The sequence below is a fragment of the Alexandromys fortis genome, unplaced genomic scaffold (genome assembly GCF_014885135.2).
Source record: "Alexandromys fortis isolate MF-2015 unplaced genomic scaffold, M_Fortis_MF-2015_v1.1 scaffold_16, whole genome shotgun sequence".
Classification (NCBI taxonomy): Eukaryota; Metazoa; Chordata; class Mammalia; order Rodentia; family Cricetidae; genus Alexandromys; species Alexandromys fortis.
The window spans coordinates 12581751-12603176 of NW_026067893.1; the positions used below are offsets into that span (position 1 = coordinate 12581751).

The following is a 21426-nucleotide window of genomic DNA, read 5'->3' on the forward strand; positions in this document are numbered from 1 at the left end:
GCACAGACTTAGGGAGCCTCACAACCAGGACCAGGGTTCGAATCTAGCCTGCCATTGACTGCCATAGGTCGTGAGCCACGTATTCAAGGGCTGTGTCTATAAAATAGGCTGAGAGGGACATTGTAGGGACCCAGAGACCCCTGCGACTCACTGGCCTGCCTCTCTTCCCTCAGGTCATTGATAAAAACTCAGGTGGCTGGTGGTACGTGCAAATTGGGGAGAAAGAGGGCTGGGCCCCTGCCTCATATATCGATAAACGCAAGAAGCCTAACCTGAGTCGCCGAACCAGTACTCTGACCCGGCCCAAGGTGCCCCCACCTGCACCCCCAAGCAAACCTAAGGAGACCGAGGAGAATCCTGTGGGTGCCTGTGAGAGCCAGGACTCCCCACTGAAGCTTAAATATGAGGAACCTGAGTATGACATCCCGGCCTTTGGTTCTGACTCAGAGCCTGAGCTGAGTGAAGAGCCCACGGAGGACAGAGGCGCAGGGGACAGGCGTCCTGCCCAGCCCCGAAGGCCCTCACCTGCCTCCTCCCTGCAGCGGGCCCGCTTCAAGGTGGGCGAGTCTTCTGAGGATGTGGCCCTAGAAGAAGAGACGATCTATGAGAATGAGGGCTTCAGGCCCTACACAGAAGACACCCTGTCTGCCAGAGGCTCCTCTGGGGACAGTGACTCCCCTGGAAGCTCCTCACTGTCTCTTGCCATGAAAAATTCCCCTAAATCAGATTCTCCCAAATCATCATCACTCCTGAAGCTCAAGGCAGAGAAGAATGCCCAGGCAGAACTGGGGAAAAACCAGTCCAGCGTCTCCTTCTCCTCCTCCATCACCATCAACACCACCTGTTCCTCCTCCTCTTCCTCCTCTTCCTCCTTGTCCAAGAACAGTGGTGACACGAAGCCACGCTCTGCCTCAGATGCGGGCGTCCGTGGCACCCCCAAGGTCGGGACCAAGAAAGATGCCGATGTGAAGGTCGGGCTGGCCTCCTGTGCCCGAGCCAAGCCCTCGGTCCGACCAAAGCCAGTCCTGAACCGAGCCGAGTCTCAAAGCCAGGAAAAGATGGACATTCGCTCCTTACGGCGCCAGCTGAGGCCCACAGGCCAGCTCCGGGGGGGCCTCAAGGGCTCTAGGAGTGAGGACTCAGAGCTGCCCCCCCAGTCAGCTTCCGAGTCCAGGAGAGGCTCTGCTGATGTGATTCCGCTCCCAGCCACCACTCCCCCATGTGTTCCCATGAAGGAATGGGAAGGGCAAGGCACCGCCTATGTGACCTGCAGTGCCTATCAGAAGGTCCAGGACTCCGAGATCAGCTTCCCGGCGGGCGCTGAGGTGCACGTGTTAGAAAAGGCAGAAAGCGGATGGTGGTATGTGAGGTTTGGGGAGCTAGAAGGCTGGGCTCCCTCCCACTATTTGGTGCCAGAGGAGAACCAGCAGTCTGACGTCGCTGGCAAAGACCCTGACACAGTCAAGAGCACTCAGAGCGAGGGCAGGTCGGACAGTCTGGAGAAGATCGAGAAGCGGGTGCAAGCGCTGAACACTGTGAACCAGAGCAAGAGGGTCACCCCACCCATCCCCTCTAAGCCTCCTGGGGGGTTCGGCAAGACCTCGGGCACTGTAGCGGTGAAGATGCGGAACGGTGTGCGGCAGGTGGCAGTCAGGCCCCAGTCCGTGTTTGTGTCTCCACCACCCAAGGACAACAACCTGTCCTGTGCCCTGCGGAGGAATGAGTCGCTAACGGCCACCGACAGCCTCAGAGGTGTCCGCAGGAACTCCTCCTTTAGTACTGCACGGTCAGCAGCTGCTGAGGCCAAGGGCCGCTTGGCAGAGCGGGCTGCCAGCCAAGGCTCAGAATCACCCCTCCTGCCTACCCAACGTAACGGCATCCCCGTCTCCCCCGTGCATCCTAAGCCTATTGAGAAGTCTCAGTTCATCCACAATAACCTCAAAGATGTGTACATCTCTATTGCAGACTATGAGGGGGATGAGGAGACAGCTGGCTTCCAAGAGGGGGTTTCCATGGAGGTGCTGGAGAGGAACCCCAACGGCTGGTGGTACTGCCAGATCCTGGATGAGGTGAAGCCCTTCAAGGGCTGGGTACCCTCCAACTACCTTGAGAAGAAGAACTAGCAGCACCGGGTCCTTCCAGACTCAGTGCTGCTCTGGCTGCCGCTGGAAAAGTGGCGGCCTGCAGACAAGGGGAAGGACAATGGGAGGGGGAGGGGGATGCCGACATTGAACCCTACAGAATATGTGACCCCCCCCCCAAGACACCCTCCAGCTGGAAGGGAGGGTGTGACGGGTGCACACACTTAGTAGGAAAAAGGGAATAGCAGGGTTGTCCTGGGCCCGGAACCCCTGCACACACACTGGTGACTTTGCTGATGGACCTTATGCCGTTTAGTACAGGCCGAATGGGAAAGCCCAGTCGCGCCTTTGCTGCAGATCTGGAAGAGATGTCATGAGGTGTGTCCAGGGTGCTGCCCCTGCTCAGCCACCTCAGTGGCTGGCTTCTCGCCTCTGGAAGCCTCCCTTGTGTTATAGATGTGTTTAGCATTGTGTTGGTTTCTCGTCCACCAGCCGCTGGTGGGTGTCTGGAAGACCACCAGCTCTGGGGCTTAGCCGTGTCTCCTCAGAGCTCAGTCCTTCCTGGGGCCAGGCCACAGCCTGTTTGGTAGTTACGAGTTCCCAGATGCCAACAAGGACTGCCCGCCTTTGCTGGCTGACCTGGCCTTGCAAAGAGAGCCTGCCCTCCTCGGGGCGCGGTGGGAGTTGACCTAGAGAATGGGCGGTGCCAGGCTCCTCACAACCTAGAATTGCTCGAGGATTTCCGGGTAGGCGGTTCCTTGTGCATGTTTGGGAAGGGGTTATTGGTTTGGAGGTTATAAATCAGCGTTTGGTTTTGGGGTTTATTTTAGAAGTTGTTTGGGGGCCCAAAGGCCTCAGCCTCACATAGGAGAGGGAGTAGGGGTGGGTGGAGTTTTCTGTTGAATTCCATGGAGGGATGTTTAATTTTGATTTTGGTTTAACGTTTTTGCCTTTCCATATGCCAAGTTGTTTGTTTAGGTTTCCACTGTGTGCACAGTGCCCTAGCATGGCACCTCACCAGGGAATCCGAGACTGGGTAAAGCCAGGTCCTGGGCTCGGTGAAAGTGTTCAGGTCGCTGCCCAAGAGGGAAGGGGGCATCATCAGAAGCCAGGCTGCTGGGTGACTACTCTGCCTGCTGCACACTTTCTCCAACCTGGGCAGGGCCCACAAAAAGCCTTACTGTGGAGAAGTCACCACCAACCCTGGGCAGAAAGGACCCTGGCTGGGTCAGCCTGGAGCAGACACCCCCGCACCCCCGCCACTGTGCCCCTTAGCCTGCTGGCAATGCTACAGGTGCCCAAGAGGATGGAAGATTTCGAAACCAGGAACCAACCCTGTCTTCCCAAGGGGCAGTGCCCCAGGGAACAGAGAAGCAAAAGAATGGAGTTCGCTGCGGTCCTCTGTCGCTTTGGGTTGTGATTTAACGATTGACATTTCAGGGGGGACCCTCCAGAGAGAAGCCCAGTGGGCTTCTTCCAAGAACTCCCCTCATGATGGGAGCGGATTCCACATGTGCCTTTGATTTGGGACAGATCCTGCCTCACAGTTTCTGGCTGAGCTGCCAGCATCTTCCTGACCAAGGGCTGCCGGTTCCGACAGACGAGGGAGGAAGATCGCCCCTCACCCCTCCTCCCAGGCAGGTCTGCCTTCGGCTCCCAACCCTAACCGCCTGGATTCCCAAGTCCATGTCCCTCCCATATGCGGATGCAAACCGCTAGCCTCCTTTGTCAAAAGCCCGTGGTGACATTGTTCTATTTCCTTTTCTGTGTTCATGAGTTTGTTTAAAATTGAAATTAGTTATTTTCTTCTGCTGGACAGTATTAAATAGAGCGGGATGTTGAGTTAATCTGCTAGGTTGCAGTACTAATGGTAGTGGTTAGTGTCTTCATGATATATTGTTTGTACTTTTTGAACAATAATGATAAAGAAGTGGTTCATTATTTCTTAATTAATGCACTTTAAATTGAGGTGAAATGGAAAGAAAACCCGGAGAGCAAAGTGCATTACTTAAAGATGCAGTATATACTCTTCTCATTTTAAAACAGCACATATTTATTAAAAGAAGAAAAAGTAATTTATGACTATTTAAAATAAAATTTTAAAGTAGAGTGACTGTCAGGTGAAAGGACCTTCCACACAGCTGTCTGCCAGGGGGATGGCCCACAGCCTCGCTCCTCGGATGTCTGCATTGAGCCAGCTCCATGGTTAGTGCACCAGCCAGGCACAGAGCATCTCAGCTGGACTGGACCACCGAGATCCCCAGAGCCTGCCTTTCCCACCCTCTCTGCCCGACTCTGCACCCAGAGACCCTCTCCCAAATCCCAGGGTCCTGAAATCGTAGACTCTTTCAAAGCAGGACTGGAAGGGACCTTAGAGGTCAGTCCCTCCCATCCCTTCTTGTTTCTCCAGCTCCAGGACAGGAAATGACTTTCCCCAAATCACCCAATTAATGTCAGGTTTTCCCACTGCATTTAATCCCCCGTTCCTCTCCTATCCTTTTAGTTCATAGTGTGGTCATTGTGTTTACATTGTAACATCCAGCCCCAGGGATGGCTGGGAGTTGCTCAGGCGTCTGGGAAAAGTAGGGAATGCTGCCACCTAGTGTCAGTACGTAGGCTTGGTCAACAAATAGTGATAGCCAAGGTCCCTCACCACCAGCCCGTTAGGGCACAGCACAAACCCTGCAAGCCCAAAGAATACTTGAAACAAGAAGGGTGCATGCCAGGCCTTCTCAGACATGGCCAGGGGGTGCCAGGCCTTGTGTCCTGGATCCTAGCCCTGCCCAGACAAGGCCTTTTCCTAGAGCTAACGAGCTGCTTTGTGATATCGGACGGACAGTGGCAGCAGTGGAGGAGGGAAGGGCCCGGGGCTCTGTCCCATTAGGAGCGAAACCAGATGGGACGAAAGGCAAAAAAATAGAAAAAAAAAAAAAGGAAAAAAAAAAGATTTAAAAAAAAGTGGAATCTCAGCAATGTCCAAAGCCAGTTTCCATTAGTTAGAACTGACGATGCAAGATGACATCGCATTGCTGTATACTGCAACTTTAATCCTAATGAGCCCTTCTGAGGTCATTATTGAGTTTATATAATGCCCGAAGATGCGTCGTCTGGTGCTTTGTTTTCCTTTCAGTCTAAAGACCCTTCTCTTCTATGACAAGGGTGGAGGAAAGGCCTTCCAACCTTACCCTTCTTTTGTCACTCGTAGGCCTGGCTACACTGCCTGGCTCCTCTGTGTTCTCACAGGGAAGCAACAAGAGGGAGCAGGGGGAGGGGGTTCCATCAGCAATCGGTTCCTGTCTACCCCGGGGCCCCCTTCACAGCCCGGGTTCTCTTTGCAAGGCCTCAACCCTTCCACCCCAGCCTGGTCCCAAGGGTCCCTCTTTCTCACTCCTAAATGGACGAAGGCATTATATAGAATCATTGTAGCCACTTTGAGATGTTAGAGCCGCGTATTTTACTGGCATTTATACCCATTGCTTTCCTCAGCGAGGCATGTTACTACTTTTATCGTCTAAGAGACAAGGGAATCTCAGCCAAACATTATTTTCATATGACTAGTACTTGCAGAGTAGGCATAGCACTATTTAAGTTGCAGTGTCTGTTTTTAGAAGGGGGAGCAGGTGAAGTCACCCCTGCTTCTCCTGCATTTGACTAATATATAGTTTCTTTAAGGTTACTCACTTTCCCAGTTCCCTCCAAATACTTTGCATTCTCAATGGAAAATCAAAACAATCTGAGACAGAAAAAAAGTGCAATATTACCAAGAAGGATGTGGGACAGAATGGGGGGGGGGGGAGACCCTGTTGCATCTGCGGAAAATGGAGGGTCTACTGGGGAGAATCGTACTGTGGAGCACATGGGCGGACCGTGAATTTGATTGGCGGGCCAACTGTCTTATCTCCTCCCCACGTCCCTGGCATGAAGAGAGGGGTAGCCACCAGAGGACACTAGAAGAAAGGGGTCTGGGGAAGTGGCGTGGTGCTCCTGACCTCTTGAGCCCAGTCCCCAGAGCAGAATGAGGACAGCCAAGACCCACTCCTGTTTTCATTCTCCGTTTGCCGCCAGCTGCTCAGAGAGACCCGTCCTAGAAGCGATTCCCAGCAGCCCTCTCTCCCCAGCCTCCTGATATGTGGGCTATGATGCTTTGGATGTGTGTTTGAGTCTTTCTAAAACTATGGAACCTCAGTTCAGCTTATGGACAGGAGTCCTGGCTGTAAGCAAACTCATTTAGAGATGGGTGCTTTATGCCCTTCGTACCCAGTAAGACCCAAGTCCTCCAGGCCTGCAGTAGGCCTGGTCCCGGCCACCCATTCATCTCAATGACTTGGGCAAAAGGCATGCGCCCTGCCTCTGACAACAGAAACCCCCCATGACAGGTACACACCACCAGCCCCCCCTTTCATGTGCAGTGAGGAAAGTGGCAGAATACGATGTTTTGTGGGGGGTGAGGAACAAGTCCCAGGGCTCAGCCCCTTCCCCAGGACAGCAAGCACAGCCTTGCTGGTGAGCCCCTTCTGTGTAGCACTGTAGGCCTGCTGCTCCCACCCACCTTTGTGTGAATTTCTCTACAGACAGGGAGAGGGACCAGGCCCCTTCTGGGTCTCTCCCTTGGAATAGATACGGTTGCATAGCTGATCATTAGACTCTGTGCAGCTCTCTGAAAAGACAGCAGTCCACATCACTAACCAATTAAAATTCCCTCACTTTTTTGAGGGCTGAGAAAGCAATGTTTGTGTGCATGTGTGTGTATGTGTGTGTGACGGCGGTGGTAATTTCCACATGCATGGGAATTGCTTGAGTGCATTGTGTGTGAGAGAGAGACCGGTGGTAATTTCCCACTTGAACTAAATAGCATGGGGTTAGAGAAAATAAATGCAGGGCAGGTGGTCTCCATTGAACTAGTCCTTGGCATTGGGCAGGTCCCAAGGGACTCGCAGCTTCTGGCAGCAAGTATGTGTGTCATTCACACGATTCTGGCTGGAGAGTGCAATGTGTCTTTTAAATTTGTTTTTGTAATTATTTTATTTAGTTGGAAACTTCACACTGGCATTAGCAGATCTAACAGAAGCAGCCCAGGTCAGCATCCGGGCACCAAGATGAGCACATGGAATAGATACTGTTGAGTGTGGAGTGCTGAGGTGGTTACATTAGTGCACCCACGTACTTGGGATGCGAATCCCCAGAGGATCCAAGAGCTACTGGCCTTGGCTTGGTTCTGAAGGAGAGGCGGGCTGGACAGGGTGAGAACTACTCATGGTATGACTGTAGGACCTGTAGGTGTCCACACAGCAGCGCCTGCCATTCCCACTGCAGGCCCAGGGTTCTTCCTGGGGGTGTGGAGAGCTCCTCGGGACCTTCGGAAGTTGTCTAAATCCCATTTGGGACAGTCTCGTGCCCCTGTGTTTCGCAAACTCTATGATCAGAGCCAGTCATAGGACATGGTTGGTGACCTTTGGCCTTAGCACTGCCTTTAACTACTGCTTTGTTCTGTGCATCTGGGCCCCCAGGCCACAAGTGGGCACACCGTTGCTTGTAGATTCAACGGGAGGGTTTCTTTTCCAGAACCTTGACCCCTACCTGGCTGTAAGGGACGGGCATGTGACACCCCTTCTTCCCCTAGCCTGTCTAAATCTCAAGTGACCTTGACAGTCAGTACCCCTCCGCCATCGCCGTCTAGGACTTAGTGGCCTTAGAGTAGGGTCCCCAATGCCCAAGGTCCCTACCTCACTCCAGGTCTCATGTTGGACAATGGGCTGTGTCTTTGGAAGCCTGAGAGGATTGTGTTATGTTAAAGGATGGACCTAGCATGTTGGCAAGCTAGTGGGAGGCATGTTGGCGAATGAGTAGCCATGTTTGAGGTGACTGGAGCTTACCGTCCCTGCACTGGGAGGAGGCTCCAGAAGATGTCTTTTAGGCAGAGAAGGTGTGGGAAGGCTGAACAAGGGTTTGGAGTTGTGCTGTCTTTATTTATGGAAGAAGGAAGGAGTCAGTTCTTCGTGTTTGGAAATGAAGAGATCAGGTTTACAGGGATTTTTTGTCACTCACCAGCCACAAGTCCAGCCAGAGAAAACTCACTCACCGGGCCACAGCCGGGCTTCCATTTTCATTGTCTTAGGGGAGAGGCACAAGCTTATGTGAGCCATAAGCCAGTGTTTGGGTTTGGAGGCCCTTTTCCAGAAGACAAATCCATCTCCCAGATTCCCAGTAGTTTTTGCCCAATATATTTTGTCCAATTCCGAGTTGGCCAGACTGTCAGACTGTACAGATCAGAGGCCATTGACTATAATAGGCCACACAGTAGGGACCCACCATCCCCATACTAGAACTTAAGAGCCCAGACCTATCCAAGAAGCAGGTGACCTCATTTCTTGGTGATACAGGACATTATTCCCAAGGCTCTAATAGAACCTATGGTTCTAACTACTGAGCTGGCCTCCTGTTGCCAATCGGACCAGAGGAGCATCCCTGCATATACTTGTTTTCTGGTGGCTTCTACTGAGGTGCACAGAGTTTACTTCAAAGGGTATGCAGTTATCATTCTTAAATTCACAACTTGTCCGCTCCAACAGAGGACATGGGTGTCCGTCCCTCCCAGTTACTGAGAGGTCTAGATGGCAGATGTTAGTGCCCCCTCTTGCAACATAGATATGTGAACTGTACAGTGGGAGCAAGCAGATAGATGTCACTGGGACACCTGAATCATGGGGACTTCTCGCAGTGTCCACTCATCCCCAGCCAGCGTAGTGGGGGTCAGCAGGAGCCCTTCCTCCTCACCTCAGCAGAGAAACTGAGTCAGGGACAATGGATGCAGTCGGCATTCGTGTGTGTGCTGACGTATCTCCAGGACCCTTGGTGGTGCTAATCTATCTCCATGTTTCTCACAATTCTAACAGTGGGTTGTTTTTATAAGCCTCATCGCAAACACGCAGTGTCCGTGGGGGAAGGGCACACTTTCCGGGTGTCCTTTATCGCTTTGAAGGGATTCTTTGGTCTGTAGGGATGACCTGTCTTGGGATGCTTCTAGACTTTAAATTTTGGGTTGTTTTGTGTAATATTTTGTTTATGTTTACATGCATCTTGTATTTCCCTAAAAACTAAATAAAGTTTTTGGCCTTTTTAACTGAACAGAATCATGATTCTCTTTGGCTTCAGAAGGCCCATTCAGTTGACTAGTAAAAGGCCCACGAGCCCAAACAGCAGCTGACTCCAGAATCCACCAGCTCAAGGGGACGGGGGTAAGGGAGGGGAGATCAGCTCCCACAAACTCCTCCAGCCCCTCCCACCTGCAAGTCCCTTTCTGGGAGTGGCCAAAGGGGGTCCCTGGTCCTTACCTAGTAGTGTTGGTCTCTAGTAGGCAGGAAAGAAATGGACCTGAGGTCAGTTCAGAGGTGGGCTACCAGGTGTTGAGAGCATCCTCCAGGGGAAGGGTGTAGGCAGGCATCCCACAAGTCTCTGGGGCCTGGCCCTGCTAATGTGTTCTAACACTGTCTAGACCCGGGGGGGGGGGGGGGGGGGGGGAGAATACCTCTTCCCCATCCCAGCCACAGGGTTGACCTGTTGTAACCCTGTTAGACTCTAGGTGGCGATAATCACGTCACAGGATCTCTGGCTTGAGAGGAAACAGCATTGCGTGCCTATGACTTCCTTTGGTGTCCAACCTGTTTCCCCTGCTCAAAGTCCCAAGGCCACCAGAAGAGCAGCAGCGTCTCTCAAAAGGCTTGCCTAGTATTATGGACCCCACTGCCTGAACCCCAGGCCATGCTCCAAAGCCTGGCTCTAAGGAGGCATCTCTGTCATAGGCCCTTTGGACTACAGTTATGGAGGGGTGACTGGGGCTGTCCCTGATACCCCTAACGGCTCAGGTGTGTTTACACACTGGTCCCCTCCCCACCTCCAGACACACAGCACAGCCCCCAGGCTGGTACAAAATCACCTTTATTCACAGACACAGTGACCCAGTTCACAAAGGAGGCAGTGCTACCTCTGTTCTAGCAGAATGGACGATGGCTTCTTTTCCCACCTCCAGTCAGACAGCCCAGTGCTCGGACTTTCTCCATCTCTCAAATGACCCCGAACTGGATGGGGCCACTTACCAGCTCCAGCCTGCTTTCACAGAAAGGGTCTACCAGGCCGAGTGACTAAAGAGAGGAGACCCAGGGTGGCACAGATTCCCGAGGTCCCTACAAGGGCAGTGCAGGCAATGTCCACCCTGGCACCCCACTCTCAATGCTTCCCCAGTACGTTCCCCCCTAGGAGACACCCCAGAAGAACTCCCAGGAACCACATGAAGAGTATTCCACCCCCAAGCCACTTTACACAGGGGAAGCTGTGGTTTGGAGGGTAACCTCTGGCCGGGGCCATAGAACTGGCCAGTGGCCAGCACAGAGCCCCAGACCCTGCCTGTCAAAGGCAGAAGCCATCTCTGGAGGGCCAAGGGCTGGAAGAGCCCAGGCTAAGGCTCCATAGTAACCCTGAGCAGGCAGGGAGACAGTAGTGATGGACACTTGCTTAGCAGGACTAAGAGCCCAGCCTTCAGGATCCACCCTTCTAACAAAGATCTCCGTTCTGGTCCCTGGCCCATATGTCAATAACCTTCCCCAACCTTCCAGAACTTTTGATGTCTGTATAGAGATAAACTCCTGGGGAGCAGACGCCCTTGAACCAACTACACTAACGTAGCTCCTACCCAGGGAGGAAGGGCACGGGTGGATGCCAGTGTCCAACATCCAAGAGAGGCTTATCCACCTCTTGGGAGGCCTCAGCTTGGAGTTCCACCCAAGAATTAGCAGGACTGCCCAAGAGCCTTGTGTGAGGGCCTGGGGAATTCTGGGTGACTGCTCTCTGCTGCCCCCTTCACCGGGGAGCCCCCCCCCAATAGTAGCATTTTAAGAGCCCCCAGGTTAGAATTAACCCACAAACAAAACTCACAAACCAAATAAATAAATAAATTAAAATAAGGAAAAGGGCTGTCCATAGCCCAGGAAACCCCCACCCCACTGAGGGCTCCTGTCCCTCCTGGGCATACGATGGCAGAATCAGCCCAGGCCAAGGCGGGCACTGAGATGAGGGAGGTCAGGCCTTAGGAGTGGCTGTGGACCTGTTCTTTGAGACCCCGGCAACAGCAGGCCCACCTCAGCCTACACTGAAGGGCACCCTAGGCAACGGCACCAGGGAGATGATTGGTGCAAGTTATGGCAAGGAGAGGTCAAGGACCTAGGACCTGGAATCTTCTGCAGCCTGTCTGTTTACCCACTCTGGGTAAGGAAGAAGAGACAGGACATGCAGTTTGCATCTGCCCAGGGTGAGAGGAGTCCACTGGCCTCTTCCTGAGCTGCCCATGGGAAGCTACATGTTCGCTGTCTCCAGGTGCCACACGGGCAGCACAGCTTAGAAATCTGCCTAGATCGTGAGGGATGGCAGCAAGCTGAGACTCGGCTTCAGCCCCTCACCATGCAGAAACCTGGGTAAAGAGGAGATTGTGGGGTAGCCTTCTCTCCTCCCCTCCACTCATATGTACTGCTTGTGCCCCCCCCCGCTCCCGCCCACTCCTTGCCTCAGACCCTCTCAGCCCAAACCTCCAGGGACCTTGGTTTCCCATGTTTTATGGAAAAGGAGGAAGAGTTTTGAAAACGTTGAAGGGACCCTGTTGGCTTCGCCCTTCGCTGTTGCTGGGCTGACGTCTGCGGAAGTGGGCGTGCGGGTGGGCTCTGCAGTGGGCTATGGGCTAGGAGCTGCGGTAGGTCTTGATGATGTCCTTGATGGGGCGGCGGCAGATGGGGCAGCAGGCATGCAGGGCCTTCTTGAGGCGCAGGCCACAGGCATAGCAGAGGCACATGTGGCCACACGTGTAGATGACTGTGTCCACTGCGTGTTCATAGCAAATGGTGCACTCGTCACTCCACTGGCCCAAACCTGGGGTCACTGGTGACTCGGGCAGGCTCACAGGTGAGTTGGGGGCCGTCCCTGAGAGCAAAAGCACCAATCAGAATGGGATGTGACCCAGCCCAGCCCAGGGCCTATGAGAAAGGGGATCCTGGGCTCATGTCTTCCTCCACGATGGAAAGCCAGCTGTTCACACTGGCATCCCACCTCCCTGCCCAAAGGAAGAAGCTGAGTTCCAGTAGTTCAGCCCCAGCCACACAGCCCCAGACCAGGGCCAGAGGAGCAGTAACAGGAAAGGAGGAAAGGGAAAAAAAGGACTTCCCAAATCTTCTGAGCCATGAGCCTCCTACACTAACCCTGGGTACATTTCCAGAGGTTCTCCGGAAGATCAGATACACTCTCTGGGCTTCATGGCGCCTACACACACATATTCACACAATGCATACACACATGCGCGCACACATACACACAAATTTAAAATAATCTTTATAAAAATATTATTTTTAAAAAAGTGACAGCTACACATCTAGTGGTTTGAACAGGAATGGCCTCCATAGCCTCATGTATAAATGCTTGGCCCAGAGGGAGTGGCACTGTTAGGAGGTGTGGCCTTGCTGGAGGAAGTGTGTCACTGTGGAGGGGGGCTTTGAGGTCTTAGAAGCTCAGGTCTGGCCACTGTGACAATTCTTCCTTCTGCTTCTTACAGATCACGATGTAGGTAGAACTCTCGGCTCCTTTTCCAGTACCATGTCTGCCTGCACACTGCCATGTCCTGCCGTAGCGCTAATGGGCTTTGAAACTGTAAGCCCACAATTCAGGGTTTTTCTTTAGAAGAGTGGCTGCGCTAGTGGTGTCTCTTCACTGCCGCAGAAACCCTAACTGAGACATCTGAAGAGCTGTGTCAACAGAGAGGAGGGCTGCCCTTCCAGAGGACCTGAGCTTGATTCCTGCACCACATCAGGTAGCTTGCAACCACCTGCTGCCTATAACTCCAGCTCCGGGGCACCCAGCACATCTCCAACCTCATCAGGCACCTCACGCATTCATGCATGCACACACACACTCAAAAATAATTAAAATTATTATTATTTTTTAAGAATAAAAGTCTCGGGACTGGAGAGGTGGCTCAGAGTTAAGAGCACTGGCTGCTCTTCCAGAGGTCCTGAGTTCAATTCCCAGCAACCATATGGTGGCTCACAACCATCTGTAATTTGATCTGATTCCCTCTTCTGGCCTGCAGACAGAACACTGTATAAATAATAAATAAATAATTTTTAAAAAAGTCTCCTGGTGAGAGCTTCCAGCCCCAGCCCTAACAAAGGCTGCACGGCCGGTCCCTCTCCGAAGAATATACGTATGAGAAGGGAAGCATGACCCAACCCCAGGGCCTTGGTACTCACCGCCAGTCGAGCCACCCAGAGGCCCGGAACTGCAGGTGCTGAGCAGGGGATCAGAGAGGCGGCTGCCCAGGGCACTGGGAGAGGTTGGAGTGGATGCAGGTGAGCAGGGGAGAGATGGGCCGCCCCTTTCAGCCATGATGGTGGAGCCTGAGAAAGGGGGGGATGGGCCACAGTGCCATTAGCCTAATAGAACTTCAGTTCCTACCCCCACCGAGGGCCCCCACGCCTGCCTGTAGGACAGCACGGGCAGCAAGGTTTCTTGCTCCCAGTAAGCTCATGGTTCTGCTTTCCGGTCCTATATTCCGGTCCTACAACCTCTCCCTCCCTTCTTCCCTCCCTCGCTCCCTCTTCCCTGCCTAGTCCTTCCCAGAGGTACACTGTCCACAGGTGAGACTGGGGACAGAGCCTTTGCCCTCTTGAGACTGTCCTCAAACCTCAGTCCTTGGGCAGCCATGGCTCCCCCGAAACACTACCTCATGGTCACTGACTAGCCTTACCCAGCCACACAGCCTGAAGAGAATCCAGCTCTGTGCCCTAGCAGAACCATGAGCTTGCTGGGAGCAAGAAGCCTCGCTGCCCGGGCTTTCTCACAGGCCCTAGTGCTCTGTTGCAGCTGTTAGCTGTAACTCATTTAGTGGTGTCATCATTTCTAAGATCAATGAATGTTCACACGCTGGGTCTCTTTTCTCCTCCTCCCTCTTCTCCCCTCCACACTAGAGACTGAACCTAGGGCTTCACTCGTGTTAGCGAAGCATCTGTCACCGACCAGTGATCCAGTACCCTTATTTAGCTTTTTAGTTTAAGATAGGATCTCACTAAGTGGCCTAGGCTGGCCTCAAACTTGCTCTGCAGCCCAGGCAAACCTTGAACATCTGGTCCTCCTGCCTCAGCCTCCCAACTAGCTGGGGTTACAGGCCCAGTTCATACAGTTTCTCTTACTACATTGATATTTTAAATAAACTATCATCTCTTTTCAGAAATGCATACCTATTTGCTTTTCTTACCCTACAGCATGGACTAGCATTTTCAAACCTATCTAGAAAGCAACTCTGATATAGTTGTCTGTAGTGAAAACAGTTTGATTTACCAGTGAACACAAAGGAAGCTGTAGGTGGTGTACACATGGATAAAGGAAACAGCCCTGAGTTATCAGCTTATGGGGGATTTTCACAAAGCCAAGCATTTACTGTACGGGGAACAGAGAATCTTCCCATGCTGCTCCTGGCTTTGGTTTCCCTTCGGAGCCAATCAGGATTCCCCAGCACTTTGCTGGCTGACATGCCCAATTCTCCAAACAGTTAGGAGCTATTAACAGACAGTGAATTCTGGGTGGTATTTCTTGACATCCACCTTGACCCACTTACCACCTGAGACAGAAAAAAAATCCAAGATGCCTGGTTTGAGCCATGAGGTTGAGAGGCCCAGGTTTCCCTAACCTTGGCTAAAGGCTTAATTAAAAATATAAACCAGCTGGGCGTGGTGGTGTACTCCTTTAACCCCAGCATTCAGGAGGCAGAGTTGGGTCTCTGTGAGTCTGAAGCCAGCCTGGTCTACATAACGAGTTCCAGGGCAGGCAGGGCTATTTAGAGACCCTGTCTCAAAAACAACAGCAACAAAATCAGAAGTCCAGAATCTACCCTACAGCTACAGCATTCGGATCTCTGCAGGCAGGATTCAGAGGTCTGACATTTACAGTGAGGCTAGTGAGAGATAGCCCCAGGGTAAAGCCACTCTGGTGTGGGTGGTAAAGCCACCCTGGCGTGGATGGCACCATCCAGGGCTGACTTCCCATGCTGAATAAAGAGAAAAGCAAGATGAGATACGGAGCTGAGCGCAGGCACTCACCTCTCTGACTGCAGGTGGGTGCCATGTGACCCCTCCCATTCCTGCCATTCCCCCCCCCCCTCCACTAGGATGGACTGTTCTCTCAAAGGGTGAGCCAAATCAGACCCATCTTCCCTTCACTCGCCTTGTCAGACATCTGGTCACAGTAAGGGACACTTATCCCATAGACCCAGCCCACACCCTCCAGTCCTTTCAAAGGGCCTCCTCTGAGAAGGGTTTGCAGCGCTGCAATCTCATGCCCAAAGGCCACCTGCTCAGGCATTCCCCTACTCTAACGCAGGTATCAACCCAAGAAGACAGCAACTTTTCTGTTACCATGTTTCTGTTTTTGAGACAGCTAGCTAAGAAGTTCTGGCTGAACTGAAAGAAATATGCAGACCAGGTTAGCGGTGAACTTGCAAAGATCCTCCTGCCTCTGCCTCCTAAATACTGGGATTACAAGCATGGACCACCACAACCAGGCAACCTGATTTTCAGTAAGGCTCACAAGAACCCTGAGGAAACTGAGTCTCAGTTCACTGCTAGCGTAAACTCCCTTTCCCCGATTTTTAAGCTGAGGCATATGGATCTGGCCAGGCTGTTTGTGAGTTGATCTCTCCCAGCCATCAGTGAGCCAGAAGTTTCCGCCCCACCCAGAACTCACCTAGGGTGACAGGTTAGCTGCTAGACCCTAGCAGGATCACCCCCGCACTCACCGAGGATGCGGACCTGCGTGATGGCGCCATGCAGGCTGAAGAGCATCCAGAGAGGCTGCGAGGCGTCCACGCACAGTTGCATGCCGGCTGCCGCGCCGTTGTGACTCAGGTGCAGCTCACCGTCGGCGTTGACCACCAGGCCCAGGATGTCGCCGCTGTGCAGAGGCCCGGGCACTCGGCACACCGCCCAGAACTCCTTGCGGTCCACTAGGGCCTCGGGGCTGAAGGGCAAGTCGGCAGGCCGCAGCGTGCCAGGGTCGCACGTGGTGACACCGAAGGACAGCGCGCCAGCTCGCGCACCGCCGGAGCGCGTGACCTTGATGAAAATGGTCTCGGCCACGCGCACCGGCCGGCTGGTGAAGACGAGCGCGCGCTCGTCGCGCCCGTGCTCCAGGCGCGCCACTGTCTGCTCGTCCAGGATGCGGACGTGCGAGCCAGCGCGCAGCGCGTGGAAGCGCAGGTCGCCGTCGAGCTGCGCCGGCAGCGCGCGGCTATGCTGCGAGTTGAGCGAGTTCTGCGGGATCGGGCAGCCGGAGGGCGGTGCGCCGTAGTCGCCGTCGGTTCCCGGCACGTTGAGGTCGCACAGGCTCACGGACAGGCGCGCCTCGTCCGCCTCGCACCTCAGGGACGGCCGCCGGAGCGCGGTGAAGGAGCGCGGCCGCAGACAGTCGGGCAGCACCAGCTCGCTGTCTGCAGCGGGGAGGGCGAGAGACAGGGCGACCGTCACCGTCCCACAGCGGTCGCGCAGTCTGCCTGCGCCACCGACACTAAAGATGCTCGTTCATTCGGATGCAAAGTTGGAAAGCGAAGGGGGCGCGGGAATGTTCTTTTTAAACAAAGCGTGCCGCTGGAAGACACCAACTTCAAGGCCATCTAGTTGCTTCTAAATGCTTTCCAGCCAGCAATGCTTTCTCCTTACCGTTCAGTAACCCTGCAGAACTTGCAGTGTGCTGATTCTTAAACTGTATTAGGAGGACCTTTTCTTTTTCTGAGAGTCTCATGTCCCAGCCTAGCCTCGAACTCTGTGTGTGCCACAGTGCCGCTAAGACTTACAGTTTTAGTGGGTTGATGCCCTGTACCCTCAGCCCACCCTCAGCCCCTCCGTGGGAGAAAAAGATTTCTTAAATTCTAATCCCGAGGACTTCCCTACTTTATGTCTAACATCTAGGATTTGCCCAGAAGTCAGTTTTATCTCCCAGGCACCATCCACGATTGTTTGTTTAGAGAACAAACTCTCTCCCCCTCCCTCCCTTTCACCCCCTCTTTGTCTGGAAATAGCCAAGTAGACTGTACTGACTAGCTAGCGAGTCCCAGGTATCCCCCAGTCCCCAGCAGTGGGATTATAAACATACCGATACATCCTGCCTTTAAAAGACAGCTAACGCAGGTCCTCGTGTTTTGTGCCCACTGAGCTATCTTCCCCAGTCCTCAGAGTGGCTTTTACACAAGCAATAACCATTAGTCACAGGTACTGTTGAATCTGTAACACTCTAGGAGGCCAGGAGGGACGGCTCTCTCCCAGTTTCTTTGCATAAACAGCGACATCTAAAACCAATACTTAGGCTTTGAGGTTATCATTGTCACGTAAAGACATTAATGTGGAAGGAATTTAAATTCATCCAAGAAATAGACTTTTGAGAGCAGCTTCACCGAGCTTCCAACCTGTCTCACTAATCCAGACAGCTGATACAAGCTTCATTCTGAAGACGATGCATACACTCCAGCAAAAAGAAGCACACAAGACTGCCTGTTAGCCAGCCACCCAAAAGGGGGGGGGGGTGGCCTTTTCCATATTTGGATTGTGGCATGACAGATTCTTTTAGGTGTATTTTAGGTTTTCGCTAATGCAAAAATTGAGTTCTACTCTATAAACATCAATGATGTTTAACCTTCAGTGAGTAATAAGCCGTTTTGAAAATGTGATAACTTCGGCCCATCTCAGGACACTGTTGCTAAATTCTGTGCACAGCTTCTGGACATCCAGGACGTGTGTTAAGCCCTTCCATGGGCACGGACGTCAGGCTCAAATCCCTGCTGCGCACTGCACGTGTTTCCTTTTTCACGCCCACTGGTGTCTCACTGTATCCCGAGCACCTCCTTTTCATGCCAACAGCTGCTTCCAGCCTTGTTTGTTTAATGGTATGCTATGTCCTTGCTCTGTGGATCTGTAACCTACAGTGACAGCAACATGTGCTAACCCCAAATGTTATCCTTCAAACAGCCCGTGGAGGCCACCCCACTGTAAATACTGCTCAGGGGTGCTGGGTAACAGCCACTGAGTAAGTAGACTCAATATTGGCAAGGTCTGTCCATCCCCCAATGCCACACCCTTTTGGGGGGTACTGGGGGGTTGGTTTTTCAAGGCAGGGTTTCTCTGTGCAACAGCCCTGGCTGTCCTGGAAGTTTCTCTGTAGACCAGACTGGCCTCAAACTCACAGAAATCCCCTTGCCTCTGCCTCTGGAGTGCTGGGATTATAGGCATGCTCCACCACCGCCCAGAATCACACTCGTTTCGGATAGAACCCCTTCTGCAGAGTTGGCATTCCCAAATCTGACTGGCACCACTGTAAGCCACACCATGACCTATGCCTCCCTGTGCCGAGGTGACTGGGGTGCCCAAGTCCTCTGGCAAAGCCTAGAAGACTAAGCCAGCAAGAAGAGCCATCATTGGCCTTCCACTGAAGGTGGAAGAGTCGCCAAAGCCCCTCTCTCTACCTCTCCCCAAAGATGCTATCTGGAATCAGGAAGGTTAGCCGCTGCCCTTCCTAAGTCTCAGGCTGCTCCAAAAGCCTCCTGGGGCCTGAAGGGTTGGGGTTCCCAGTATTGCCTTGGCAAGGAGGAGGGAACCAACCGGAAAACTCGATTATTCCAGGGAATTGACTCTGACAACGACGGCAATGGCTTGGAGGCTGGGGATGTTCAGAGGCAGAGGTGAGGGGAAGAGGGGGGACAGGAAGGAAGAGGAGGTCTAGGGAGGGAATTAGGTGGGGAAAGCCTGGGCCCTGACTTCTCAGAGATTCCAGTGCTGGGCCTTGGGGACCCTAGGAAGTTGAGAGAGGAGACGGAAGTATTAAGGAGAAGAGGAGCCGATGGTTCAGAAAGGTCCACCCGTGACCTATCGGAAAGATCGCACACGGGCTACCCCATACTCTCAGACAGGCTGTTCTGAGTCCTGGAGCTGAGCAGGCCACGGTGTATGTAGTTCACAGCAGTGCAGGCCACAGCTGTGGACACTAATTGAGGAAGCAATTCAATAAACAAGAAAGGGCTTTGTCCTCTGAAGGGTGGGTTCTCTTAAACTGAATTCTTCATCTCTGTATCTAAAGCACCACACCGCTTGATGTCTGAGCCTGTAGGAGAACACATCTCCTCTCCCTCCATACTGAAGATTGCAGACACACATTCCCACCACTTAGAGAGTGAATAGACCCAGACAGTACTCCGGGTGTGCCCTGAGGAGCTCAAGGCTCAGAGTGACTATGTACTCCAAATAACACAACTTAAGAGTACTTTGAGTATCAGTTAGTTGGTTTTTGTAAACAAAATCCACATACCAGTAGGCAATATATTGATAGGAACATAGTTGAGTGTAGCAAATTTGAAGTTATCAGTCTGGGTTCAAATCCTGACTTGACCTTGAACAAGTGGTTTAACCTCACGGGACCTTTCTTCTTCAGCTGTGAGAGACATATCTGTCTTCTGTAAAGCCTGTATTCTGAGGTTCCCCTTGGAAGGATGCTTCAGGGATGTGATGGGGTGAGGCACATGTACCTGGCACATGTGATCACATGTCAGTATGAGACACTCTTTCCACGTCACCATGGGCTCTAGGGCACTCCAGACCAGGCAGTAAATGTTCTACCTGGTACTTAGCTGGTGGCCTTTGTGTAAGCAACTTCCCCAAAGCATTAGAGAATGGAACCAGATGCCTGTCTTGACAAGCTCTGGCAGGTCAGGGGTGGGCAGACGCCCCGATGCCCAGACAATTTCAGATATTAGCATTTTGGGGTAGGGGCATGGCCAGTGGTAAAGCATATGCCTAGCATGCACAAGGCTCTGGGTTCAAATCCCAGCACCAAACACCCACACAAATAGACTGTCCATGCTCTCTGTAGACATGAAAGTCACGGTGGGCACCCAGGAAATGCTCTTTGGATGAAATCACTGACTAAAATCCCAGGAGAAGCAGCTCCATGTGGAGATTAAAGGAGAAGGAATGCGAGGGTGGACGGAGAGGGGCAGACAGACAGACAGACAAGCTAGGAAACGCACTTATTGGAAATGTTGCTGAGCTAGGAGCTGAGGCTCAGGAACAGCTGGAACTGGCTAGACCCAGCCCAAGAATGTCTTCTCCCCTTCCTCTCCAGCACTCAGCAGGAGCAGCTGCGGGCAGCCAGCAGGCTCCAAATAGCTGTCCTAGCAGCGGGTCAGCTGCGCGAGGCCCTGAAATAGCTGCAACTTGAGACGTAGAGCATCCAGCACATGGCAGAGGCAAAGGGCCTCTGGGTGAGCTAACATGGAGCTGGGGCACAGCCGTGTCCAGCCCCCAGATCAAGAGAACACCTTGGAACTCTCCCAGGATGAGGCTAACCTGGAGCCACAAGCCATGGATGGCCCCACATTAGGAAGCAACAAGTTATGTAATCAGCTGCCCGCCTGGGAGGGGTTAGTGATGGAGGCAGAGGTGGCACAAGATCTTGAAAAGAGCTGCTCAGCCAGGTGGTGGTGGCACCCGCCTTTAATCCCAGCACTCGGGAGGCAGAGGCAGGCAGATCTCTGTGAGTTCGAGGCCAACCTGGTCTACAGAACATGGTCCAGGACAGGTTCCAAAAGCTACAGAGAGAAACCCTGTCTGGGGGGGGGGGGGGCTGTTCAGCCACCGCACTTCATGTCCCTTGGTGCCTGCCAATTCTGGGGCATAACAGTGGCTCTGGACCAGAGCAGAAGGGCGGAGCTATTACTACCCTTGTGTCCTGAGCCATGGGCAGAGAAGAAGGGGCCTGGACCTAGGTCCTGGCAATCAGCAGGCAGCAAATTTAGGCTTAGAAGCAGAAAGAATCCAAATCAGACTCAGTTGCAAGAGTCTTAGCATCTCCAATTAGATAGGAGCTCAAAGAAAGGGAAGGGGTAGGCGACCCACAGACCCCTGCCATCTTCTCACCCAGCCTTGCCTAAAATGCCCCCGGGGAGAGCTCACCACGAAAACCCTCCTGGCCCCTGTGTCTGTAGATCTCCAACTGTTGGAAAATAACTCTTCTTGGGTGGGGCACATAGCTCACTTGGTAGGGTGCCTGCCTAGAATACACAAAGACCTGGGTTTGATATTCAACTCCTGACCAGCCAGGCACCTATGGTATACACATCTGTAATCCCAGAACTTTGGAGGCAGGGCGGAAGCATCAGAAGTTCAAAGTCACCCATCCTCAACCACACGGTGAATCCGAAGCCAGCCTGGGCTCTGAGAAACCTTGTCTTGAAAACAAAAGCTTTCCTGGTTTGGATTCTTCTGTGGTAGACTGTTCC

At 52.9% G+C, this 21426-nt stretch overlaps 2 protein-coding genes across 9 annotated transcripts in view; one reads left to right on the forward strand and one right to left on the reverse strand.

The window, feature by feature from the left end:
• Positions 1-9201, forward strand: part of Sh3pxd2a (SH3 and PX domains 2A) — a 199454-nt gene extending 190253 nt beyond the window's left edge. For all 7 annotated transcript variants that reach the window (XM_050145425.1, XM_050145421.1, XM_050145395.1 and 4 more), the window contains one exon: positions 174-9201. In XM_050145425.1, the coding sequence (XP_050001382.1) occupies positions 174-2123 (1950 nt within the window). In that variant the 3' untranslated portion in view covers positions 2124-9201. The remainder of the gene's footprint in view (positions 1-173) is intronic.
• An 805-nt stretch (positions 9202-10006) lies between these two features.
• Neurl1 (neuralized E3 ubiquitin protein ligase 1) overlaps positions 10007-21426 on the reverse strand; it is a 77337-nt gene continuing 65917 nt past the window's right edge. For both annotated transcript variants that reach the window (XM_050145451.1, XM_050145457.1), the window contains exons 4-6: positions 15904-16593; positions 13364-13510; positions 10007-12044 (exon numbers count right to left, since the gene is read on the reverse strand). In XM_050145451.1, coding sequence (XP_050001408.1) covers positions 11806-12044; positions 13364-13510; positions 15904-16593 — 1076 coding nt within the window. In that variant the 3' untranslated portion in view covers positions 10007-11805. The remainder of the gene's footprint in view (positions 12045-13363; positions 13511-15903; positions 16594-21426) is intronic.